At 43.8% G+C, this 27585-nt stretch overlaps 1 protein-coding gene across 6 annotated transcripts in view; it reads left to right on the forward strand.

Moving 5' to 3' along the window:
* Positions 1-27585, forward strand: part of ADARB1 (adenosine deaminase RNA specific B1) — a 214814-nt gene that overhangs the window by 144020 nt on the left and 43209 nt on the right. For all 6 annotated transcript variants that reach the window (XM_064279567.1, XM_064279566.1, XM_064279568.1 and 3 more), the window contains one exon: positions 25009-25083. In XM_064279567.1, coding sequence (XP_064135637.1) covers positions 25056-25083 — 28 coding nt within the window. In that variant the 5' untranslated portion in view covers positions 25009-25055. The remainder of the gene's footprint in view (positions 1-25008; positions 25084-27585) is intronic.

The following is a 27585-nucleotide window of genomic DNA, read 5'->3' on the forward strand; positions in this document are numbered from 1 at the left end:
GAAATTGCTCTTTCCTGATGACATGTCCAAAGTTGTTGTTAGTTGCTGTCGAGGCAGCTTCAACTTGTGGTGACCTTAAGTATAACAACGAATCACTGCTCAGTCCTGTGCCATCTCCATGACCTTTGATATGTTTGAGCTCATTGTCGAGGCTGTTATGACAGTCCATTTCACTCTCCTTTACCAAACATGAAATCCTTTTCTAATAATTGGTGTTTCCTGATGATGTGTCTAACCATCCTCGCTTTTAAGGAGCATTCTGGCTGTATTTCTTCTCACACTAGCTTGTGTGTTCTTCTGGTGGTCCGTAGTATATTCAGTATACTTTGCCAACACTATAATTCAAATCTTCTCCCCCTTTTTTTTTTTTTTCATTGTCCAACTTTCACATGCATATGAGGCAATTAAAAGACCATGGCTTGGGTCAGGCACACCTTAGTCATCAAAGTGACTTATTTACTCTGTAGAACTTTAAATAGGTCTTTTGCAGCAGATTTGCACAACATGTTATGTTGTTTGATTTCTTGACTACCCCTTCCACAGATGTTGATTGTTGAGCCAAATAGCATGAAAACCTTGACAACTTCAATTTCTTCTTCAGTTATCATGGTGTTTATTGGTCTAGCTGTCAGGATTTTCACTTTCTTCACATTCAAGTGTAATCCATACTGAAGGCAGTAGCCTTTGACCTTCATCAATAAGTGTTTCAAATTGTCTTCACTTTCAGCAATCATAAAAGGTATATAATCAATTACCAGTAATTGATGAGACCTCTTTAAACTTTTAAAAAGCAGAGATGGCACTTTGATAACTAAGGTGTGCTGACCCAAGCCATAGTCTGTCCATGCTAGACACCATTTTCTGCCATAGGAATTACGATGGCTATCGTTCATTAGGACTTGATGTACAGCAGGCACTGCCGATAGTCAAGCCATGAAGGTGCTCACTGAGCCACAGAGCCCCCTTGGGGAATAAAAAATACACCCAGACTGAGAGAGTGCATCCCTTGAAACGGGACTCATGCCTGGGTCCCTCACTTGGCATACTGTTCCCTCCCTGATCACTGTCATTCTGCAGAAATCAGATGAGCAGGTCAGGCTTCTAAGGGGATGCGACCTTGTAGCAAGACATTTATCATCCCTGTAAGGAGAGGATAATAATTGTAGCCTGGTGTTCAACAGGAAACCCTGCTGGCATAGTGGTTAAGTGCTGCAACTGCTAACCAGGAGGTTGGCGGTTTGAATCCACCAGGCGCTCCTTGGAAACTATGGGGCAGTTCTGCTCTGTCCTATAGGGTCACTATAAGTTAGAATCAACCCCACGGCAGCAGGTTTGGTTTGGTTTTTGGTGTTCAACAGATCAGCCTTAGTAATTGTCTTAGACTGAGTTCTCTAGAGAAGCCAAACCAGTGAAGCATGTGTATGTGTATGTATACACATGTATATATGTTTGTAAATATTGTATATTTAAAATCTAAAGGAAATGGCTCATATGGTTGTAGAGGCTGGCAAGTCCCAAGTCCGTGGGTCAAGCATCAGGCTGGAGGTTTCTACTGACTCATGTAGCTGCAGGGGATGACAAATCAAGATAGGCAGGTTATACGGCAGGCCTCTGGCTCACAGGCTGCAGATGCCAACGAATCCCAAGATCAGTAGGCAAGCTGCTAGTTCAAGTCCCAAGAACCAGAGATCAGATAAACACGAGCTAGATGCAGTATTCAGAGCAAGAGCCTTCCTGGAACATCCATTTGTATTACTGGAGGCAGGCTGTACCCTGCAAGAAAACCGCCATTCAGCAATTGGCTGCTCATAGCAGATCTCATCATGGAGTTGATTACAACATTACATAACTCACAAGCTACATCATAACTGCCAAAACCACTGAGAACCATGGCCCAGCCAAGTTGATACACAACCTTAACCATCAGAGTCCACCCCTTGTCACCTTGACACCCACACACACCTCCTTAAACCATACATAGTCTCTAAATAAAGACAATTATAAAGTCATACTTACGCCTAACATGATACAAGTAACGTGTACAACAGAAAATGCACTAGCCCGATTTACACCTTATATTTTGTAAGTGAAAAAAACAAAAATACTTGATGCACACATGCAAGGAAGAAATACTCGTAACAATTTAAAGTCCTCATTTCTGCAACTGGCTATGTGGTTGTAGCTGGTATTTAGAACTACCTTCTTCCACCACTCATTCCACATTCTCTTTACCCTTAGTAAGCTCCTCAGCTGGTCATGGTTCTTTGCCTGGTGAAGTGACTCAGACCTTCATTCCTGAAGGGTCTGAGTCATTAGTAGTCATGTTGGAATTGGGTTGCTATAGTTTTCCATTGACTTTAATCACAGGCAGAGTATTACTAAGAGACACCCTAAGGGATCTCCTGTATTCCAGACGTACTCTTCTTTACCTCCGTTATGTGATATCAATCCGATTTCCTCTTGGTAATCGGGATTAGTACACCAGCCAGTATGGTCGCTCCCTTATTTGTCTTTTGATCCAAAGGCATGAGGAGCCCAAAGAGGCTGATAGCATTCTTAACTTCCAGTTCAGTGGAATCCATGTTGTGTCTCCATTTGGGAGCTTTCCTCTCTTTGGAACTAAGACCTCTGGACCTGAAGAGCATAGGGTAATAAGGACAGGAAGCAAAAATTTTGTGAGTGGGTCACTAGGGGTGATAGCGAGTGGCGCCACTCCCATTTCCACCTCCTTGATTCCTGAACCTATGAATCCCTGCAACAGGAGAGACAACACCCCCTGCTATAGGAGAGATAACACCATATATTAGACACTGGTTTAGAGCATACACAGCCTCCTGGAGAACATCGCTCAAACCCTGCAAGGTATTGCCACCTACCTAGCTCCGTAATTGTGTCTTTAGAAGGCTATTCCATCATTCTGTCAAGCCAGCTGCTTCAAGATGATGGGGAACATGGTTTAAGACCAGTGAATTTGCTGTGTAGGATACCATGATGGTAGATAAGGCATTCTGTAAGTTCATGAACGGTGGTTTTGGTGGAAGCATTGCAGGCCGGGACGGCAAATCATCTGTATCCAGAGTATCTATTCCACTAACAACAAAATGCTGCCCTTTTCATGATGGAAGCAGTCCAATGTAATCAACCTGCCACCAGGTTGCTGGCTGATCAAGTCGAGGAATGGTGCCATATTGGGTACTCAGTGTTGGTTTCTGCTGCTGGCAGTTTGGGCACTTAGCTGTGGCTATAGGCAAGTCAGCCTTGGTGAGTGGAATGCCATGTTACTGAGCCCAGGTATAACCTCCATCCCTGCCGCTATGGCCAGTCTGTTCATGAGCCCATTGAGCAATGATGGGAATGGCTGGGGAAAGAGGACGACTGGTTTGCACAGAACACATCATCCTATCCTCTTGTTGGTTAAAATCTACCCCAGCCAAGGTTACCCTTTAGTGAGCATCCACATGAAAGAGAAATATCTTTACTTCTTTGCCCATTCATAGATGTGTATCCATATATCCATACCTTACCCGTACCTCCTTGTCGCCAATTTTCCAATCTTATTCCTTCCAAATCCCTGACAATCTAGCCAAACAGTTGGCCACAGCTCATGAATCAGTATACAACCACACATATGGCCATTTCTCCTTCTAAGCAAAGTGAACAACCAGGTGCACTGCTCCAAGTTCTGCCCATTGGGAGGATTTCCCTTCACCACTCTCCTTCAGGGAGGTACCAGAAAGGGGCTGACATGCTGTCACTGTCCACTTGCAAGTGGTGCCTGCATATCGCACAGAACTGTCCGTAAACCAGGCAAAAGTTTTCTCTTCTTCAGTCAACTGATCATGAGGGATTCCCCATGAAGCTATAGGTGCAGACTGGGAGATGGGAGGTAATGTGACAGGAGTGGAGACCATGGGCATTTGGGCCACTTCCTCATGCATCTTACTTGTGCCTTCAGGTCCTGCTCAGGCCTGATCTCGCATGTATCACTTTGTTTTAATGATGAGTGCTGCTGTGATGTCTGACTTTATGACTCTGTCAGTCAGACTCTGACCCAGTTTTTGATAGGCAGCTCAGGGCACATGGTGGCTTGGTAGCCCATGGTTAAGCGTTCAATCTCTACTAAGGCTCAGTAACAAGCCAAAAGCTGTTTCTCAAAAGGAGAGCAGTTATCTGCAGAGGACGGCAGGGCTTTACCCCAAAATCCAAAGGGTCTGTGCTGTGATTCACCAATAGGGGGCTGCCGAAGATTCCAAACAACATCTCTATCTGCCACTGACACTTCAAGCACCATTGGATCAACTGGATCATATGGCCCAAGTGGCAGAGTGGCTTGCATGGCGGCCTGAACCTGTGGCAGAGTCTTCTCTTGTTCTGGGCTGCACTCAAAACTAGCAGTTTTTCAAGTCACTTGATAAATAGGCCAGAGTAGCACACTCGAATGAGGGATATGCTGCCTTCAAAATCCAAAGAGGCCCACCAGGTGTTGTGCTTCATTTTTAGTTGTAGGAGGAGCCAGATGCAATAACTTATCCTTCTCTTTGGAAGGAGTATCTCAACATCCCCTATACCACTGGACCCCTGGAAATTTCACTGAGGTGGAAAGTGCCTGAATTATTGTCAGATTAATTTCCTACCCTCTAGCACATAAATGTTTTACCACTAAGTCCAGAATCATTGGCACTTCCACCTTACTAGGTCCAGTCACCATAATGTCATCAATGTCATGGGCCAGTGTGACATCTTGTGAAAGGGAAAGCAGATCAAAATTCTTGCAGACTAAATTATGACATAGGACTCGTTAGTTGATATACCTCTGAGGTAGGACAGTTAAGGTGTTTTGCTGGCCTTGCCAGCTGAAGGCAAAATGCTTCTGATTTCCTTCAAAATAGGCATGGAGAAAAAGGTATTAGCCAGATCAATAGCTGCAGACCAGGTACAGGGAGATGTATTAATTTGCTCAAGCAATAAACCCACATCTGGAACAGCAGCTGCAATTGGAGTCACCGTCTGGTTGTTTTCAGTAATCTACTATCATTCTCCAAGACCCATCTGTTTTTTTGCACAGGCCAAATAGATGAGTTGAAGAGGGTGTAGTAGGAGTCATCACCCCTGCATCCTTCAAGTTCTTGATGGTGGCAGTCATCTCTGCAATCCTTCTAGGAATGCGTTATCGCTTTTGGTTTACTGTTTTCCTAGGTAGGGGCAGTTCCAATGGCTTCCACTTAACCTTTCCTACCAAAATAGCCCTTATTCCATGTTTCAGAGATGCAGTGTGGGGGTTCTGCCAGTTGCTGAGTATGTCTGTTCTAATTTTGCATTCTGGACCTGGGGAGATCACTACAGGTTGGGTTTGGGGACCCACTGGACCCACTCTGAGATGGATACAAGCTAACACTTTATTAGTAACCTGACCACCATACGCCTCCACTCTGACTGGTGGGCCACAGTGATGTTTTGGGTCTCCTAGAATTAGTGTCAGTTCAGACCCAGTATCCAGTAATCCCAGAAAAGTCTGATTATTTCCTTTTCCCCAGTGAACAGTCACTATCGTAAAAGGCCATAGATTCCCTTGGGAAGCCTGGGAGAAAGATTACAGCATACATCTTTAGAAGTGCAATGGGGTCCTTCCTCAAGAGGACCCGGCCTGCACTTCATTCAAGGGGTTGTGTGTCTGTAAACTCACTCAGCTGTGACTCTCTATCCTGGCAATTCAAGTTAGACTGCCATTCACTTATCCTAGAATTCTCTGCTTGTACCGATCAAGTAAATATTTGGTAGATTTCCCATCTATTTCACTCTTAGGAACACCATGACTAAGTAGCCAATGCCGCAAGTCCATACAAGTCAGATTATTCTGATATCTGCTTTGACTTCACTGTCCTTTATGGTAACCATGCCGACCTTATCTTTGTTGGTTGAGTGCCACCACTTGGCCTCTACCACTCTGGGGTCCAATTAGCCACATTGTAGTTAAGTGTCTTAATCCAGTCAGGGCAGTTCCCACTGTCAAATCTGACTTATACAAAATAGCAATCATGACAGTCTTTAAGGATGCTGGGCTTCCTTCACAAATTTGTTCCTCACAGTTGTGGTAAAAGGTGTGTTCTCTGGGCACTGCTTGTGTGAGTCCTTGGGTCTAACCTCATAAATCCACTCAAACATGCCAATTTCCCCAAGCCTTTGGATACCTTCTTCTACAGTATACTAAGGCAGGTCTGGTATTTCAGCTTGATTTAGTGTAGGCTACCTCATAATCCATGCTTCAGTGAACCAACCAATAAACTATTAGATCCTTTCCTAACTTCTCAAGCTGAAACACCGAATGAAGAATCTGTGCTTAGTGGACCCGTATCAATGAACTCAGACTGATCCAACTTTATGTTCCTTGTACCATTGTCCCACACCCTTAATGGCCATTCCCACATATATGCTCCAGGTTTTTGTTTGTACATATTAGAAAAATCAAGCAACTCTTTTGGAGTGTAGTGTGCCTTCTCCTGGGTCACACTTTGTACTTCACCTTTTGGGGCTTGCTAGAACTTATGTCTAGTTATAGGTCTAGAAGCAAAAAAGGATGGTGGGGATGTGTTCTGAGAACATTCAACAGTGTCTTGTAAGGCATCTGCCTCAGATGATGCCGCAAGTGATGACCCAGACACCTCTCGAGGTGATGACTCAGTCAAGGGTCTAAAGACAACAGCTGGGTTAATCTTATCATATGGAGGTGGAGAGGCTAGTGATTTTACTGGGGAGGGTGACTTAGCAAACAAAGATGGAGTAATCTTTTCGGATGGGAGTGAAAGGGCTGTTTTTTTTTGGAGGAGTGATTCAATGGAATTTAGGGGCTCAGTGTCCCCAGCTTCCCTACTATTTGCCCATATGTCCTCATCCCAAGTTTCAGGATCCCATTTCTTCCCAGTCACTTTAACTTCATACAGCATTAAAGTTTGGGAATTCATTTGGTTTTGTGATTCAGCCACTCTTACGATGAGACTCTGGGTTTGGTTTTCGGTGGTCTGCTCTGTTACTACAAGAAATAAGGCTTTCTTTCAGGGCACAAGTGGCAACTTTGAAGTCGTTTATGTAGTGCTTAAGCTGTGACTCTGAAGCCCTGAGCTGATCTCTTTCTTTCACCACTTTGTCTAGTGAAAGTAGGGCAATCAGCTTGTACCTCTCATTCTCACAGAATTGTAGAAAAGTATCAAACGTGTGATTACCCAGAGCCTTACCTCTCACCAATACTTGATCCATTGGTGGTGATATTTTACGTACTTCTCTTGCTGCCTCATGCCATGGATTAGCATTGCCCTTTTTACTACTGGAAGCAGAGTCATCAACATCCTTAAGACTAACCAGACTTGAAAACCAATTTAGAAAACTCATCCTTTCAATTTTGTTTCTCTAGAACCACTCTTGGTACCAAATGTCTTGGACTATGTTCTCTAGAGAGGCAAAACCAGTGAAGTGTGTGTGTATATATATGTATACACAGAGAGAAAGAGAGATTTATGTCAAGGAAATGGCTCACACTGTTGTAGAGGCTGGCAAGTCCGTGGGACAGGCATCAGGCTGGTGGCTTCTTCTGACTTATGTAACTGAGGGGCTGACGAACCCAACATCAGCAGACCATACAGCAGACCTCTTGCTTACATGCTGTGGAGGCCAACGAATATCAAGATCAGCAGGTAAGCTGCTAGCTCAAGTCCTAAGAACCAGAAGTGAGATGATGACAAGCCAGATACAGGATCCAGAGCCTGAGCCTTGCTGGAACCAGGATATACAGGAGCCAGGCCACAGCCCCAAGGAAACTCCCTTTCAACTAATTGGCTGCTCATGGCAGATCTCTTCATGGAGTTGATTGCATCATTACACACCTGCAAATTACATCATTACATAACTGCCAGACTACATCATAGCTGCCAGACCACTGAGAATCATGGCCCTGCCAAGTTGACACACAGTCTTAACCAGCTCAGTAACAAACGTAAGACTATTTAATTTACAAATATTTTTGACTTAAGGACTTGAGAGGTAAATTAGTATTTTGTCAAGTTTATCTAGTTTTAGAGAAAACAATAAAGCAGATGTGGTCCCAAAAGGTAACACGGCACAGATCATGGCTGACACACGATGGAGTGGCCAGGGATGCACCACAGCTGGGTATCCCACTGGCTCACATCCCGTGAGGCACAACTGAACATGGTGAATGTGCAGAGAACAGGTTTCCGAGTCTGTCCACGCCACAGCTATCCTCGCTGCGGGCCTTGGGGCTCTCACCGTTACCGGGAAGATCAACTTGGGTGAGCTGCTCTCAGCCCCTTTTGGAGAGCAGTCCTGTGGTTTGTGGGCTGCTTTCTGCGTCATCTCACGGTAACTTTAAATTACAGGTGTTGGTGAGCGGATACGGTGAAACGTTTCAGGCTGAGTAAATGAAGCCTGTGGGAAATTTGGGATGTCAATCTTTGCCAAGGTTATCCCCACCTTATTTTGGCTTGGGGTTGCTTGTCTTGCTGCTGGGTGGTTACTCTGCAGGGTACACTGGCCTTCTTGGTAAATGTTATATGGAGTCACTGTCTACTTTAAAACTAACCCAGCTGAATTCAGCAGGGCTCTGTTTTTTGTGCTCTTTAACCTGGTGGGTAGTAGTTAAGAGTTACAGCTGCTAACCAAAAGGTCTGCAGATTGAATCCACCAGGTACTCCTTGGAAACCCTATGGGGCAGTTCTGCTCTGTCCTATAGGGACACTATGAGTCAGGGTCAACTTGACGGCAGTGGGGTTTTTTTTTTTTTTCTTGTCGCAGTTAGTAATAGTACCCTGTCTTCATTTGGATTAGTTGCCATCTGGTTGTAACATTTTAGTAAAAATGAGAAATTAGCGATAATTGATAAAAGCCCACGGTTTTCCTCCTGGTTAAGACCAGCCAAGCCAGTTTCAGCCAAGTCAGCTCTGACTCATGGCGGTCTGTCTGTCTGTCGTCTCGAGGTAGAGCTGTGCTCTGCAGGGTTCTCAATGGCTGATTTTTCAGAAGTAGGTCTCCACGCCTTTCTTCCCAGGTGCCTCTGGGTGGACTCAAACCTCCAATCTTTCAGTTAGCATCCGAGTGTTTTAAATGTTTGCAGCACTCGGAGACTCCTGTGAAGACCAACACATGGCCCGTATTTTAAAGAGCGTCCAACATGAAAGAAAAAAAAAAAAAAACACAAGAGTGGCCGACATATCCAGGAGTGGAGAAGTGCCTGAAGGGAGTGTGTGATACTCAGAGGACTTCTGTACACTGTGGGATTACTTCTGTATACTATGTGGAACCATGGGGAAGGGTGGAGACTGGAGGCAGGGACATCCGCTGGCTCATGATTGCGGTTGTCCAGGGCCTGAGGGAGGCTGTGCTAGACGTGAGGGAACCTGGTGGGTTTGGCTCAGGTAATGTGGAGCACAGAGACGGGAGAGGTCCGTGTCATCTGACCAGCGAATGTGTCCTGAGCATGAGTCCCATGCAGGCCCTGGGCCGGGGTTGGATGCATGGAGTGAGGGCACTGAGGCTCCCCTCCCCTTCCAGGATCTCACAGCCCAAGGGGAGGGACAGGCAGCAAAGAGGGAGCTGGACAGCCCTGTTGGGCTGTCAGCAGAAGTGGGTAGGCTGGTGGACTTGGGAATTGTTTTCGAGGAAGTACTGACAGTTCTTCTGATGATGGTACTTTGGATGTGGGGATGAGAAGGAATAAGGGACTAAGGTGACTCAGTTTCTGGCTTGAGCAGCTATGGCACTTGAGAGCGTCCAACATTAAAGGAAAAAAAACAAAACAAAACAGAAGAATGGCCGGCACATCCAGGAGTGGAGAAGTGCCTCAAGGGAGTGTGTGATACTCAGAGGATTTCTCTACACTGTGGGATTACTTCTGTATACTGTGTGGAACCGTGGGGAAGGGTGGAGGCTGGGTAGAACCATGAGATGACACAGGTTTGCCCTCTGGATGCATTGGCAAGTTCACCGCCGAGCCTGCTGATCCTATGCCCACAGGCCCTGGGCCAGGGCAGCCTCTGGACCAGAGCGGTGCTGCACCCATGGTCCTTCATGAGCTCAGGCCATGCCCACACTGGACCAGTGCTGCCCAGCCTCCTTCGAGAGCCCGGCTGGTCTGCAGTCTTTCACTCACTGCCTGTGACATTTGCATACGGCTTTGTCATGCTGTTTTCCTTTTTAATAAGGTGGGGTGAACTATACCTACAACTTGAAGGCGTCATCAGCTTCCTTCATTCTGTGATGGCGAGAGTGGCGGTTTCTGTGGTTTCCTGCTCCAACTCGTCTGTCTTTGTCAGTCCTACTGATCTTGCACATCCCCCTGGATTTGCAGACTACGGGTCGTCTTTCTGCTAATTGTCCTCGATCTGTTTCCCTCTTCTGATTCAGTAGATTCCCCTGCAAATCAATATTTTCCAGCTAATAGTGAGTGTGATGTGTATCATGCATTGCGGTGCTTATTTTGATTATTTAATTTGCATTTCACTAGAAAAGCCATGTTTGCTAAAAGTAATGCATGAATCTGGTTTGCTCTGCCCTGTCTGCTGGATCTCATTCAATGTGTACAGAATTTCTAAAGGTTAACTGAAGAGCAGATTGCTGGGATGAAATTCCAGAAAGGAAAATATTTCATTGTGAAATACTATAAATGAATACTTGAACATGTTAGTGATACTGTTTTAGTCAGATAGTATTGAAAGCAAAGTACAAATGATGAAGCCTGTTCTCTAATCTTATGTAATTAACCTGTTGAATTTCAGATCATTTTATTTCCAATCATGTAAGAGATTTGTACAGTGAAGCCTGTGAGAGCCGGAACTCGACAGGACAGCCTTGTTTTTCCAGGTCTTGCGAGTTTTCCACCTTTGACAGGGTGCGGTCTTAACACTTTTCTGTTGCTTGTGTTAGTGGAAAATACTTGAACTTTTCCTTTTCTGACAGGTTTCTGCCTTACACAGGTTCTGGCTTTTGCAGGTTTTACTGTACTTCAGTTACCTTTGTTAAATCATCAAGTCATTGTTCAGCTATTTTGCTATCGCCAAAAAATTAATCGAGCCCTTAGCAAGCTGCTAGAGTTATAGTAAACAATCAATTTGAATAAGCTCCATTTTAAACTTCCCTTTTTTTTTTAATTTGCAGTTTATAGCTGTTAAGAATAAAACTCAGTGCTAGTTGTAAAGGATATGTAAAGCTTTTCTCAAAAACTGTCCTTTTCTGAGAGGAAAAATGAATTCCAGTAACACTTATTAGCAATTTTAATCAGGTTTGCTGCATGTCTTAAACACTGTGTTATTCTGTAAGTTTTTTACTGGATTTCCAAAAATAGAATTTTCACAGGCACAATAGGGGACGTTCAAGTGCTGGTGTATCTTTAATGCCTTTCATGACTGAATTATTTTCTGCTTTTAATTTTTTGTTGATACAATGTTTTTTCCTTAATGGAATCCATGCTGAATCATTGAGTGTGTCTGTATTTTTGGTAGGTAATGTACATATTATGTGAGACGCATAAGTCCCTCTGGACTCCGGGGGTAGAATTGGTGAGATGAGGCAAGAAAAAAATCATGTTATCGTAACAATTTTTTTTTTTTTTTTTTGGTGAAACTTTTCAAAACAGGGGGTAACACATAAAGGCACTTTGCAATGGCTGCACATAACTGTGGTCTGAGACTCCGTCTTAGTGCTTTGTTCTCTGAATTGCCTTCTAGATCCCTTGACAGGTGCACTCAATGTATGGCGCCTGAAAATGAGTGTCTTAGTTATTTAGTGCTGCTGTAACAGGAATACCACACGTGGATGGCTTTAACAAAGAGAAGCTTATTCTCTCACAGTCCAGTAGGCTAGAGGTCTGAATTCAGGGCGCCAGCTCCAGGGGAAGGCTTCCTTTCTCTGTCAGCTTTGAAGGAAAGTCCTTGTGATGCGTCAGTCTTCCCTTGGTCTGGGAGCATCTCAGCCCAGGAACCTCAGGTCCAAAGGATGCGCTCTGCTCCCGGCACTGCTTTCTTGGTGGTGTGAGGTCCCCATGTCTCTCTGCTCACTTCTCTCTTTTGTATCTCAAAAGAGGTTGGCTTAAGACAGTACCTAATCTTGTAGACCTCATCAGTGTAACTGCTGCTGACCCATCTTAGTACATCATACATACATGATATGATTTACAACGCAGGGAAATCACATCAGATAATAAAATGGTAGACAGTCATACAAAGGAATCGTGATCTAGCCAAGTTGACAGGTATTTTGGGGGGACACAGTTCAGTCCGTGACAATGAGGTATTCATTCAAACACGACGTCATCATGAGAAACACAACTTCAAATAACACACAGGAGAGACAAAAGAGACAAAAGTTTTGCACAATCATACCTCTTACAATATCCTGTAAAAACTGTAATTTGCCGCACACACCCGTGTCTTCCATTTCAAACAGTTACACAGGTCCCTGCCTGCCAGCAGCACGTACTGTCAGTGGGAAAGTAGCTTCCCAATAAATCCGAGAGGCGGAAAATGTAGCTGGATGCTATATGTCCCACAGGTCATGAAAGGGTTTAATGTAAGTCACATTCTTTATGGTTTATTCCAGAAAATCTTTTTGCAGTAAAGGCAGGGAGGTGATGGGGAAGGTTGGGAATGCGTATGAGTTCACTTCACATAGTGGAGAAGAGATAAGGAATACTGTCAAAAGTTGATAGGGGCATTATACTTTAGCTTTGCAATGTAAGAATCTACCAAGAGGTAGAAGGAGTAACAGTACAATTAACCATTTACCCACCATCTGGCTTAAAAAATAAAACATCACCGATTTCATCATGTTATTTGAAATCAGCAGTTAACCTAGAGTTATCTCCCAATTACCCAAAACCCAGTGCCAGCTAATCTCCTAATTAGAGCTAGCCGTTCTGCTGTGGCTGTCTCAGCATGAGGGTCCAATTTCACCACGTTCAATGTGGTCACCCTATGTCCAGTCCAAGTTAGTGAGCAGTGCCGTCTCACCTCACTGACTCAGGAGGCCACCTCATTGAGTGTTATATTTCTGAATGGACTCTGATCTACTCTGGACTTTATTCTGTCACATCGGTCTGTCTGTCCATCCGTGAGCCACAGCCATGTTGTTTCAGTCTTTGAGACTCTTTGGTTTCAGATCTGGGAGGTTCCTCTAGTTCAGAGCCTTTCTGGCTCTTCTGACCTGTTTATTTTTTTTACACAAACTTTAGAATCAGCTTGTCTAGTTCCATTAAAAAAAAAAAAAAAGTAATTGAAATCATGTTAAACTTAGTCTCAGGTCTTCTGATGCCAAGTTTAATGGTTTCTCACACCTTGCTGCCCCCCAAGTTTAGCTGATTTCATATTGCTTTAAGGCCATACTGAAAAATGAAGAAATTATTGTGAATGTTGCTATGAAATAAAGCTTTTCATTAATTGACTATTCCAGGAATTTTGTTCTGTATGGGATTTATGATGTGATTTTAGTTCTTCAGTGTTTATAGTTCAGGCCACAAGAGGAGCTCTTCAAAATGAAAGAAAAATAGTTACGTGAAATGCTCTGAAGTGCTTGGATTTAGGATTTTGCTTTGTTTTTATAACCTTTAGTACAAGAGTTGGCATTTGTAGAAGCAAAAAATGTTGGCTTATGCTCTGCAAGAGATTTCTAGCTCTCATTCTTAATATGCAAGGACCTACCATGCCCCATGCACTGTGATTATTTTCTACTGTGAGACATTTTCCATATCCTTATATTAGAATTTTAATACATAAGAGCAGGAAAACAAGATGTACCGTAAAATGCATTACAGCTGGGTTGACTCCTGTGGCTCTGAACTTTACCTTCATTGTCACTGCAAAGTTTATTCTTCCTTGTCCAGGCCTCTGAGAGAAGCCAGCTTTCTCAAGCAGCCAGTTACTGATGGGAAATACACAAGAATTAGATTAATCTAATAATGAATTGGAGCCCCTGGGTGGTGCAGACGGTTAAGCACTCGACTACTAACTGAAAAGTTGGAGGTTTAAGTCCACCCTTGGAAGAAAGGCCTGGTGATCTACGTCAGACAGATCACACGTATTGAAAACCCTGTGGGACAAAGCATGGATGAACCTTAAAAACATTATGCTACGTGAAATCAGTCAGTCGTACATGGACAGGTACTGTGCGATCTCGCTTATATGTACTAAGCAAATATGTAGAAACAAAAGGCCATTAATGGTTACCGGGGTGAGAAGGAGGGGGAAAGGGGAAGTTTTCTGCTTGGGCGGGGAGGGGCAGTGAGTGTACGTTGATGGTGGTGGAATACCTTGGAAAAAGATAGTGATAATGGCTGTACAGCATGAAGGATGTAATCAATGTCATTGCATTGTAAATGTTGTCCGGGCATAGAAACTTGCCTCCAAAAACAGACAGTGCCGAGAGACTGAAGAGGCAGGCAACTCCAGTGTGGAAGCAAAGTTTATTAGGGAGACTTACATATCAGGCAGTCCCGGGCAGCCTCAGGACCAAAGCAGATCTCCACACCACCCAGTGGGAGGACAGAGATTTTAATAGTGGTGGTAGACAATAGTGGCTACAAGCCAGGGGCTCATATGAGAATGTCTCAGCAAACAGTTGTGAACTAGCAGAACACACGAAGCGGTTCATGTTCCGCCTTGCAAAGCCTATTTCCCCTTCAGTCCACCCTTCAAGGCTGCTCTTACAATCTGGCACGCTCTCCCTCTCGTGCCGTAGTATGAGACCCTGTTCCCTCCCTGCCGTGGACATACAGAAGTGGGTTTGGCCAGGTGCCGTGTGGCACCTACACATGCACAAGAGACAGAGAGCGTTCCTGTGTGCCCAGAACAGGGGGAGGGCTTCTCTGATAAGGAGAAGGAACTGGGAGAGAGAAGGCGACTCAGTTCCCAGCCTCCTTATCAGAGACTGTTCTGGGCTCAAAGTCTACTTAGGCAGCCTGGATGGGAGGCACAGAGGCGGGCCATTCCCCCCAAGATGTAGAGGTTGTTATATTGACAGATGTTTTGGTGTGTGTTTCACCACAATAAAAAAGAAAATTAAGGGGGGAAAAAAAACCAAACTACGGAGCACAGTTCCACTCTGACGCACATGGAGTCACCGCGAGTTGAAGTTGGCTGAACGACGACAGTGTTTTAAACAATGAAGAGTTCAGGATTCGCATGCAGTTGTAATAAATGGTGCAGAGATCCCACGTGCCTTAAGTCGTCTAGCGCCGCTATAACAGAAGTACCACAGATGGTGGCTTTAACAGAGAGACGTTTATTTCTCACAGCAAAGCAGGCTGAAAGTCCAAAGTCAGGGCGTCGGCTCCAGGGGAAGGCCTTCTCTGTTGGCTCTAAGGACGGTCCTTGTCATCAGTCTTCCCGTGGCCTGGGAGCTTCTCTGTGTAGGAACCTCAGGTCCAGAGGATGTGCTCTGCTCCTGGCACTGCTTCCTTGGTGGGATGAGGTCCCCCTGTCTCTCTGCTTGCTTCTTGCTTTTATATCTCAAGAGATTGCCTCAGGACACAACCCAGTCTTGTAGATGGAGTCCTGTCTCACTAACACAACTGCTGCCCCTTCTCCATCATTAACCTCGTAGAGGCAGGATTTACAACGTGTAGGAAAGTCACACAGTACTGGGAATCATGGCCCAGCCCAAAACAATACATATATTTGTGGAGGGCTATAATTCAGTCCGTGACACCATGTGTCCTTGACCCTGTTTCCCCCAATGGTCACTTCAGAAACAGAACATTTCCATCCCCGCAAGGATCTCCTGTGTTGCCTTTTTATAGCCTCACCCACTTCCTTCCCACACCACCCACTCCTTAACCCCTGACAACCGTTAATCTGTGCTCTATTTCCATAATTTTGTCATTTCAAGAATGCTATGTAAATGGAGTTTTACAATATGTAACTGTTTGGAATTGGCTTTTTCACTCAGCATAACTCTCTAGAGATTGATCCAGGTTGTCAAATACTCAATAGTCTTCCTTTTTCTGCTGAGTAGTGCCCTGTGGTATGGACATACATACCACAGTTTGTTTAACCATTCACCTGCTGAAGGGCTTCTGAGTTGTTTCCAGTTTTTGACTGTTATGAATAAAGTTGCAGTAAACATTCTTGTACATGTTTTCCTGTGAACATAAGTCTTCGTTCCTCTGAGGTGAACACAAAAGTGTACAATTCCTGCCTGAATCGTAGGATAGTTGCATATTTCATTTTTTTAAAAGTTGCCGAATGGTTTTCCAGGGTAGCTGCACCATTTTACACTCCCAGCACAAGGCACAAGTGATCCAGTCTCTCTACCCTCACCAACATCTTGTGTTGTCACTAGTTTTTATTTTATTCTGACAGGTGTGTAGTAATGTCTCGTTGTGGTTTCAATTTGCATTTCTCTGATGGCTAATGATGTTGAACATCTTTTCATGTGTTTATTTGCCATCTGTGTATCACAGTGAAGTGTCTCTTCTTGTCTTTTGCCCATTTACTAATTGGATTGTTTATTTTTTTTTTTACCATTCAGTTTTGAAAATTCTTTGTATGTTCGAGATATTAGTCCTTTGTCAGATGTGTGATTTTCAAATATATTTCCCCCAGCCTGTAGCCTGTCTTTTCATCCTGTTAACAGTCTTTCATGGAGCAAAAGTTTTGAACGTTATGAAGTCGAGTTTATCAGTTTTTTATTGTATGGATTGTGCTTTTTGTGACAAGCCTAAGAACTCTTTGTCCAGCCCTAGATCTTGGAGATTTTCTCCTGTGGTTTTTCCAAATGTTTTATAGTTTTATGTTTTACACTTAAGTCCATGATCCGCTTTGAGTTAATTTTTGGGTGAGGTGTGAGGCTTAGGTTGCATATGTCTTTATCCTCCTGCAAGTGGAGTCCTTTCTGCCTATTTTAAAATCAGGTTTCAGAACAGTTATTAGAGCAGTCATTTGGATGTTTGTTTATTGGTTGTCTCCCTGAATTTACAATTTTGGTTATTCGGAAATTGCCTTTTGTTCACAACATCTGCACCTTTGAATACACTGTTTCCCCCTCTTACAGGATGCAGTACCTCGGGCTCCATTTTCCTGGCTGCTCCACATACCTGCAGCTTTCTGAGGGCATCCTCCCTTTTCATAATGGAAATATTAAAGCACATGCAAACAGGGTTGTATAAAGAGCCCCACGTGTCCACCAGCCAGCATCAGCAGTTCCCTGTCATGCCCAATCCTATTTCCACTCTACCCCATCTTCTGTTTTCCCACCACATTGGGTTACTTTGAAGCAAATCCCCGACAGTATCATTTCACGTGTTAATACCTTGGTAAATATCGCCCAAAGGTAAGTACTATCTTCACACCTAAAATAATGAACAGTTCCTTAATATAATCAGTTATCCAGACAATGTTTATAGTTAAATTCCCAATTGCAGAATCTGGCTCATTCATTTTAGGTTCCTTGTAATTTCCAGCCCCGTGCTTTGCACATAATAGATTCTCAGAAAGCATTTCTTGAAGTAATTAGTGAATATAAAATAATGAATGCTTTAAAACCATCTGAAGGTCCCTAATACACCCATTGCCACTGAGGCAGTTCTGACTCAGCAGCCCTACAGGACAGAGTAGAACTGCCCCATAGGGTTGCCGAGACTGTAGTCCTCACCGAAGCAGACTGCCACATCTTTTTCCTGCAGAGCAGCTGGTGGGTTTGAACCACCAACCTTTCCGTTAGCAGCCAAGCGCTTAACCACCGCGCCACCAAGGCTCCTTCAGAAGGTTCCTAGGTGGCGCAAACAGCTTGTGCTCAACTGCTAACCTAAAGATTGGCAGTTTGAACCTACCGAGCAGTACCAGAAAGAAAAGGCCGGGCAGTCTGCTTTCGTTAAGTTTGTTATTGTTGGGTGTCTTCGAGTTGATTTTCATCTCAAAGCAACAGCCAAGAAAACCCTACGGAGCAATTCTACTCTGTAATACTTGGACTTGTTGTGAGTTGGAATCGAATCCCTGACAACTAATAACAACAACAAAACTATCTGGAAAACCTTTTAACATAGAGGATTCTAAATAGAAATCCGTTTAACTTTTAGCAACAAATTGTCCAGAAATACAGTGCAATTAAAAGTTGTTAATGAAGGGCATCATGAAAACTATATAAGTTTAAAATATATGTGCATGTGTTAGCCAGTTTTAGACACCATGTTCCTAAAAGCAACGACTTGCCTGTTAGTGATTTATAACACAAATTTTACTTGTGTACCAAACAATATGTGGCTAATCTTCTTTTGCAAATCTTCTTTTTCCTCCATGACAATTCAATAGAATTCATTATTATAGATTATGTGTTAGTACAATCTTGCCAGCTATATCCACAATATTTAGGAAAAGGAAACTCCTGAATTTGTGAATGATTAGATAATTGGAGTAATAGTTCTTGGAGTAAAATAAGTTATACATGGCTAAGAAATTAGATTTTAACAATTATGCTTTTTTAGTTCAGCCTTATGAGGTGCTGTTCAAAATAAAAATAGTTAAATGCTCTGGGGTGTTTGTGCTTGCTACATAGCTTTGTTTTGCAATGCAAAACCAGAAGTCTTCCCACAAATGGCAGATTGGTTCATCAGCGTCTAACTTGAGCTCTGGGCTCAGTTATCATGGTGGGACTCCCGTTCAGAGCTCTTTCTAAGATATAGGCTTCCTCGAATCTCTCCCTGGTTCCCAGCTCTCCATGGCCCTCTGTCCCTAGGGAGTCAAGTCCACACTCCCTAGAGTGACATATAAGGTCCCAGTCCCTGTGTACTGCCCCTGAGTCTCCCTGGCTCTGGTACTTTTCCGCCCTGCATTGTCCCACCATACTGGAGGGTCTTAGTCAGAAAGCCTGTGGTGACAAGGTACAAAACCGACTTACTGCCTAATGACAAAGGGGGAAACCCAGGCAAGAGCCCCAAAGGCCAGGCATATCCCTAAAGTTTTCCAAGGGTTGGAGAAAAGGCAGTCTCTCCTGCCTTCGCCCCAACTTAGCATTTCTCTCCACCTCCCTGGGAATCTCTCCTGATCTCTGTGTTTTCATGTCAGTTGTACTTTGGCCAAATGTGGCTGCCCGGCTGCCGCATGCTGCCTCTGAGAACTTGGTAAAGAGGGCTTTAAGAGGGACTGGAAGGCAGAACCCCTCTCTCTTCATGACTTTTCTGTGCTAAAAGCAGTATCTGGTTTTCTAGATGAGTTTTAGTATTTAAGCACCCCCGGGAGAAGTTTCCACAGAGATCTTGACTGTAATTGTCACGGACAGGGAGGAGGAGCATCCTGGGCGCCTGGCCTCGGGGCACACTGCAGCAGCATCTTCCACCGCTTGGACCCCGAGGCAGCTGTGTGTGGGGGGAGGGAGTGGTGGGCTGGAAAGCAGTCAACGTTGTTAAGAACTAGTTAGGAAGTCATGTTGAAAGGTTTGGATAATGATTAAGTGTAGAACAACCTATGCTTAGAGGAAAGCCTGCACTTGGAAAGAAACCAACATTGTGAATATTTAGGAGGGTAGGTTGAGAGACCTGGTGATTGATTCAATATAGGGAAGGAGGGCAGGGAGGGTCTAGAGATGGCCCCAGGCTCCTGGCACAGGTGACAGAGCAGGGAAGGTAGATCCTGGAGCAAAAGGACTTGTTTTTTCTTGTCTTGAAGTGTCAGAATTAATTTCCGTGTGTGGCAGCAAGTGAAACTACGGAGAGGTGCGGGAAGCAAAGCTTTTCTCCCTTGCCCCCTTCCCTGCTACCCCAAGTCAGCGTGGAGTTTGTGGTGCTCGTAGATCCTTCGGGCGGCACACCGGCACGCTGCGGGCTCTGCTTTAGTCTCTGCGTAGCACTGGCCACGTTCCAGTACCTGCTTGTCCATGTGTTTGCCACCTGCCTCCCAACCCCCTAGAGTGTGTGCACCCTCACGGAAGCGGGGACACTTGTGTCTCCAGCACCTAGAGCAGAGCCACCACAGGGTGCTTGCTGAGAGGCTGCAGGAGGGAAGGAGGGAGGGAAGGAATACATACGGGCTTTTCTGGTTTACTAAAAAGTGCCCATCCTACAACACATGCTGTGCCGCAGCTTGTTTCTATACTTACTGGGCATCTAATTAGGTCACTGGCTATTTTTGCAGTTTGTTTCATAGTCCTCTCTAGAACGAATCTTCACGTACTAAGCCATTTCCACTTTTAGTGGACATTCAGGTTGCTGCAGGGTTTGCCTCTTAATTTATCACAGCTGCAGTGACATCCTTCCATAAGATTACATCATCACATATGTGTATATTAATCTATACAGAATCGAGTTCCAAAGCAGGTCAGGAGGCACACATGTTTTCCGGAAAGATTGTAATGACTCATGCTTTTCATGCTCCCATCCACGTGTGATGTGTCTGTTTGCCCACATGCTCCCCGGCACCTCGCCCTAACACTCTTCTGTTCAACTTGAAACGTTAGCATACAGCATACACGCAGTAAATCAAAGTGCACAGTGCAGAGAACGATTGCCAGGTACGCGCGTCCTGCTGAAGAGACAGCACCGTTCTCAGTGTTTCACTCCCCGTCTGGGCCCTCCTCAGCCTCAGGCCTCTCTCTCCTTCAAGGGAAAACTCTCCTGGGTTTTACGTGAATACTTGCCACCTTTTTTCTTAACGCTTACTGCAGACCCACATGTCCGTTGTTTGGTTTTGTCAGCTTTTGGAATTTACTTAAATACCATCATATTCTGTGTAAATGTAAGTTTTCTTCCATGATTTGCCCTTTTTGTTGTTGTTTTTGTCAGTGTTGTTTTCAAGATTCATCCAGTTTGATGCATTTAACTTTGTTTCGTTCATTCTTGCCATATTCCCTGCTGGATTATGTAGTCCTATATGAGTGTACTGAATATACCCAATTTATGTGTTTACCGTCACTAACTGTTGATGGTCATTGCCGTCTCCTCTCATAAGTAATACTGGTGTGGACCTTTTTGTGCAGAATTTCCGGGGGCATATGCCTAGGGGTAGAATTATGGCATCACGGTGTGTATATGTTCACCTTAGATAGGTAATTCCCTACAGATTTTTCCAGCGTGGCTGTGTCCACCCACACTCCCACAAAAATGACTCCAGAAAGTTCTAAGAGTACCACTTCCTCTCCAACCCTTGCTATTGTCCAACTTTTAGGGTTTTTTTTGGTCTGGAGTCTGTGAAATAGTATCTCTTTGTGTTTGTGACTTCCATTTCACCAGTTACAAATGAAGTTTGTTATCTTTTCAAATGTTTTGAGACCATTTGTGTTTCTTTCTCTATGAAATGGCCCTTTCTGTCTTCGGTCCACTTTTTCTTTGGGGTTATTTGTTGTTGATTCATAGATGTATTTTATATGTTTAAGACCCTAATTCTTTGTCAATTATATGTATTGCAAATGACTTTTCCTAGTTTGTGGCTGTTAAAAATTACTAGTGCTCTTTTCAATTTGTGCTAGTCTGATGGGTGAAGACAATTGATTCTCAATTGCGTTTCATTCATTCAATCAGCAAGTATTTGCTGAGTGTCTACTCTGTGTCAGGCACTGTTCTGGGCACCAAGGATATAGCAGTGAATGAAGCCAAGTCCATGGAGCTTCCATGTTAGTGTAGGGAACAGACAAGCAGCAGAGAGTAATGGAAGGTGGTCATAAATATCACAAAGAAAAATGAAGAAAGGGGGCAGGGAGGGAGTCCTGAGAAGGAGGCGGATGGAGGTAGAGTGATCAGGGGCTGCTGTCTCACACTTGTTGGTTGGGTAGCCTCATCAAGAAGGCAGCATTTGAGCAAAGGCCTGAAGAAAGTAAGGGGGTGAGTTGTGTGGACATTTGGGGAGGACCCTCCCAGGTAGAAGGAAAGGCACAGGGAAAGGTCTGGGCTGAATGCTTGCTCAGGGTGTTCAGGAAACTGCACAATGCCCCCGTTCCTGGGGCTTCAGGAAGAGGGGATACAGGAGGTAAGACTGGAAAGTTGGGGTGCAGACAGACCTCAGAGGCCTCAGGTATTCCATGAAGACTTTGGGTCTTAGACAGATGGGAGTCAGGGAAGGGTTTTAGAAAGAACATGTACAATTCAGTGACATTGGTTACCCTCTTCAAGTCATGCTGCCCTTCTCACCCTCCTTTTCTGAATTATTTCTCCCCCATTAACACAAACTTACTGTCTGACCTTTTGAGTTGGTGTTGTCAGTTTGGTCCGATATAGATAGTTCTTTAAAAGAGCGCAATGCTCAAGGCAAACATCCTGTGGTTGCTTTTAATTTTGCCTGTAAAACTGCGACTGAGGAGGAGAGAGAACGTGGTGCCCACCAGGCAGTGGCGCCATAGGTCAGTGCATAAAGCCACAGGCCTGCAAACAAACTGCCTGGACGCAGAGCCCTGCCCTGCCTTCCACTGGCTATAACATTGAGCACCACCTGGCGCCTCAGTTTGCTTGGGAGTAATAATAGCGCCCACCTCATAGAGTTGTTGTGAGCGTTAAAAAAAAATAATGATTAGCACAAAGAAAAGGATCTGGTACGTGGGCTGAGTACTTAGCGTTTCTTAGCTTCCATCCCACCTCCTTCAAGAATCTGCTTACTATTCCACCTCAGATTGGTTTTACCATTCTCTGAATTATTACTGTGCTTGTAATTTGCACCATGCACTTTAGCTTATAATCAATACGTCTCTTCAAATAAATTGTCTTTGTTTTAGTAACTTGTAAATCTCTAGAGAACTGTGACTCCCTGAGAAACTATGAACTACTAAACCTTATAGAGTCACCTCTAATCCTTCAAAATCCACATTAGTTTTTACATTGTTAAGGAGGAGGCGTCATTAAAGATTCTCCATGGCAGCTTTTGAAGATAGGCATTTTGAAAATTGATATGGAAATGCAGAGGACCTAGAATAGCCAAAACAACTGTCTAAAAGAAGAAAAAAGCTGGAGGCTTACCCTACCCGATTTCAGAACTTACCACAAAGCCACAGTATTGGGATAGGAATAGACGTATGGTTGAAAGGGACAGAATTAAGAGTAGAAATAGGCCCCCACGTAGATGTCCAAATGGTGTTCTTCAAAGGGAGATTCAGTGGGAAAGGATAGTTTTTTCAACATAGGGTGCTGAAACAATCAGATAGTCATATGTTTAAAAAAATTAACCTTGATTCTTACTGCACACATTATACAAAATTTAATTTGAATGGATCATAGCTCTAAATGTAAAACTTCTAGAAGTCTTCGTGGGAGAAATTTTTGGTGACCTTAGAATAGGTAGAGATCTTAAATAGAATACAAACTGCCCAAATCATAAAAGAAGAAAATGATCATTTAGACTGCATCAAATTTTAAAACTTTCACTCTTAGAAGTACACTGCTAAGAAAATAAAGAGGCAAGCCAACAACTTAGAGAAAGTATTTGCAAAACATATCTGATAAAGAACTATCTAGAATATGAAAAGAACTCTTAGGGTCCAATTAAAAAAAATAAAAGATCTGGTAAGAAAAAAAGGCAAACGATTTAAACAGATACTCTCCAAGAGACTTACCCAAGAGAAATGAAAATAGATGTCCGCATAAATACCGTATGTGAAAGTTCAGTTTTACTCACACTAGCCAAAAAACTAGAAACAAACTGAATGCCCTTGCTAAATGGTTAATCTAATAGTGTTGTCTATTCCATGGGATGCTATGCAGTAATAAAAAGGAAAACCCTACAGATACTTCAGTAACGTATATAAATCTCAAAAGCACTGTGCCACGTCAAAGAAACAAGGCATAGGAGACTACATACTTTATATGATTCCCCTTCTGTGAAATTGTAGGATCAGCAAAACTGTAGTTAGAGAAAGCAGATGGCGGTCTCCGGGGGCGGAGGGAGGAATTGCCTGTGAAAAGGCATGAGGGAACTTTTTGGTGATAGTAATGTGTTGGTTCTCCATCATGGTAGACCTTACATGACTGTACGCGTTCATGAAAACTCATCGAACGAAATACTTAACATGGGTGGAGTCTACTTTTTGTAAACTACAGTCAGTAAAGTTGAATTTTAAAACGGAAAGGTCTCCTTATGTTGGCATTTCCTGCCTGGAGGGGAGATGGGAGGGTAGAGGGGCTTTAGAAGCTGGCAAAATGGTCATGAAAAGAGAGAGTGGAAGGAGGGAGCGGGCTGTCTCACGGAGGGGAGAGTAATTGGGAATATGTAGTAACGTGTATATAAGTTTTTATGTGAGAGACTGACTTGATTTGTAAACTTTCACTTAAAGCACAATAAAAATTATTTAAAAAAAAAATGGAAAGGTCTCCTGAGGCTGCTGATTTCTGGAGACTGAGATGGTTTCCAAAGCTCAAATGCTGCACAGGTGGGCATCGTATGGGGCACTGTGCCGCTGATCTCCCTGCGTTTATGCTCAGCCGCCTCCTTACTCCTGGCCCAAAGCGTCGGTGGAGAAAAGGCATCATTGCTGCTATTTTCCAGTCATGTGTGAACCAATTCAGACTAAAGGGAGATGTGTGAGGCATGTTATAAACTGAGCAGGCTATGCGTGTGAGGGTGGTTGTTATTTTTATTCTCTTACAGCCTTTATAGCCATGTTTTTATAATGTACCTCAAAGTTTCCGTGAAATAATTCTAGATGCCCCGCATGGACTTTCGAACTGGTTACCCCACGTAGACTGACTGGTTACAGTTAAACAATTGGCCCAGCAGAACCATCAAGCTCTCTGAAGAAGGCAGTTTCACCAAGTTAGAATATATTCACCCCAAACACAGAGAAAAAAATGAGACCGCTGGTTTTGAGGTGGGACCAGCTCCCAGAAATGAAGGGTACCTCAGCACCTGGAGTCGTGGTGCAATGTGGCCAGGCAGGCCCGGAAGATGCCGAGAGAGAGAAGGGAAGATGAGGATGTCTTTCCGAATGTTATATGAGTTTTTCCTTTAATTTGTAGTGTTACTGTAATAGTTCCCAGAGAGTAGACTCACCTCAAATTACTCACGTAATGGGCACGCTAAATCTTATTTTCTTGCTGTCTTTCAGACAGAAACAATCTCCGCCAGTCAAGAAACCCTCAAAAGCATTTTGCCATGGACATAGAAGATGAAGAAAATATGAGTAAGATCTAGGCCTATCCCCTAGTATCAAGAGTAGCTAATTTTCTCTTAAAATCTTAGTGGTTTTGTAAATTTATTTAATGAGACCAATTTGGGAAAGGTGATTTTTCTAATGATAGGGACTATGAATAGTGGCTTGGTTTTAATGTTCGATGCACTCTCCACTATAATAGGTGTCATTATTCAGTGTGGCCATCTCTTCTGCAGGTATATGTGTAGATTTTCTGTTCTCATTGTTGTCACAGGGTGTCATTTACACACCTGGAAGTGCAACCTGTGCACCAAGAGGCCTGTCTCATGATGGTTTCATTACGAGTCATGTCATGGCATGGGTCTCATGATAATGGCCTGATTTTTCACTCTCCACAAATCTAAGATAACCATTGAAATACCTGGTCATTTGGTTTAACTGTGCATAAATGTTTTCCTTTCAATACAGTTGATTCTCTTGTATTTTGAGCAAAGGGCTCACACTAATCTTTTAGATCTTCCGTTGCCAAAGACATTGACAAGATTTAAGGGTGGTGTTTACCAAAACTTACCCCTGGACCCTTACTCCTCTCCAGACTATTCTTTGGGGCCGGGGGAGGGTGGAGAGCCTCAGGAGCACCCCAACTTTTTCCCCACCCTATGTTGTTCCCTGTGAAGAGTGCAGTGAACATACTTCTCTTTTCTATTTTCTCTTTAATCCCAGACAGTGATGCTTTTAAATAAAGGTTTAAATGCTCCCACAGGATATGTAAGAGTTTAGGAGGGAAACCACAGTGAAGACATTATCTTTCTAACTAATATATGTGTATATATACATTCTTTCTGATTGTCTCAAGGAAGAGCATGCAGCCCTGAATGGTGGGTAGTAGGTACTGAGGGTGGTTATTGATCGCTAGAACGTAGGTCAGAGCATTTCCCTGTGGCTGCACCCACAACAAGAAGCCCTGGTGATGCAACAGTTGAGTGGTCGGCTGTGAACTGAAGGGTTGTTGGCCCAAACCCACCCAGCAGATCTATGGGAGAAAAACCTGGCAACCTGCTCCCATAAAGATTACAGCCAAGAAAACCCTATGGGGCAGCTCTACTCTGTCATGTGGGATCACTAGAGTCGAAAGCGACTCCATGACACATAACAACAACAACGTCATGCACACAACTGACCACTGGAGACCTTGGAGCTGCTGTTCTCTCCAGATAATCCAGTGGTCCCCCAAGAAAGAGTTTCTGCCTGGTGTTACTGCTGCAGGGCTTTGCCGTGGATGATGCACAGTGGGTCTTGGTCCTTTGTGACGTGACCTGTGTGTGGGACGTCCACTTTGCGTGGTTGGAATCAGACACTGTGGGAAAACATTCTCCAGTACTGTTCAGGAGCCACATGAGCAGCGTGCTGACTCCCTTCTACTCACGCACGTGCTGCCTTTGGCTGCCTGGCTTTTTCCAGCTTGGTTTCCTCTACAGATCCTACGATTCAGAGTTCTTTAACACCCAGCCTGTATTCTTACCGCTCAGTCTCACTCTCGAGCTCCAGGTTTGTCTCTGTTTTTAAGACAGAGGTTATGGTCACACGCCTCACTTTAGAGACCACTGCTGGAGGTGCATGGTGCAGGGTCCCTGTGGAGTGCTGGCAGGGGTCCCCAGAGCACCCTCATGGTCTGGACTCTGGACCGCCATCCGAGGCAGCAAACACCTGGCCCACGTGGACACCTCGCTGTTGTGTAGTTTGTATAACCTGGTTATATGGTCAATGAAGGACTTTCCTCTCCCCAAGCTGATCCTGTGATAACTTAACAAAATAAGCAATCCTTCAGGATGGTACTTCTGCAAAGATAAGCTGCTGGTCCTGGTGCTGAAACTTAGAAATGCCCGTCCTGTGTTTTCTGTCATTTTTGGAAAGCAACGAGAAATGGTATCACAGTTAATATCTGCGTTTAGGAAATACAGTAGCATGATACGTAAAGAGAAAGCATCTCTATAAGCGGGTCGTGATAGCAGGGTGTGTTTCTCCAATTTTAATTTCTTTTTACGTAGTAGCATTTTTGGAAACCCTGGTGGCGTAGTGGTTAAGAGCTACGGCTGCTAACCAAGGGGTCGGCCATTCGAATCCACTAGGACCTCCTTGGAAACCCTGTGGGGTAGTTCTACTCTGTCCTACAGGGTCGCTAGGAGTCGGGATCAACTCGACAGCAGTGGATGGTGGTGGTGTGGTGGTATCATTTTTAATAAGGTGGAAGATGAACAGTGTCTTCATTGCTTCCGAAGTGAGTTGTTAAGAATTTACGTAAACTGTGTTATAGAAAGTGTATTTTTCTTATAACCTCAAAATTATTTATCATTCTAACACTGATTATTTTTATTTCAGTTATTTCAGCAGTTTTACGTATTTACATATTTGATCAAATGTACGTGAGAATACATTTATTATGCTTTGATTTTCTACATTGGTAAAGAATTCTGTTTGACCACAAAATTAAAGTGTAAGCAATAACCTAGTATATGTTCTTGCTCAGTTTAT

Source organism: Loxodonta africana, chromosome 2 (assembly GCF_030014295.1).
Source record: "Loxodonta africana isolate mLoxAfr1 chromosome 2, mLoxAfr1.hap2, whole genome shotgun sequence".
NCBI classification, from domain to species: domain Eukaryota; kingdom Metazoa; phylum Chordata; class Mammalia; order Proboscidea; family Elephantidae; genus Loxodonta; species Loxodonta africana.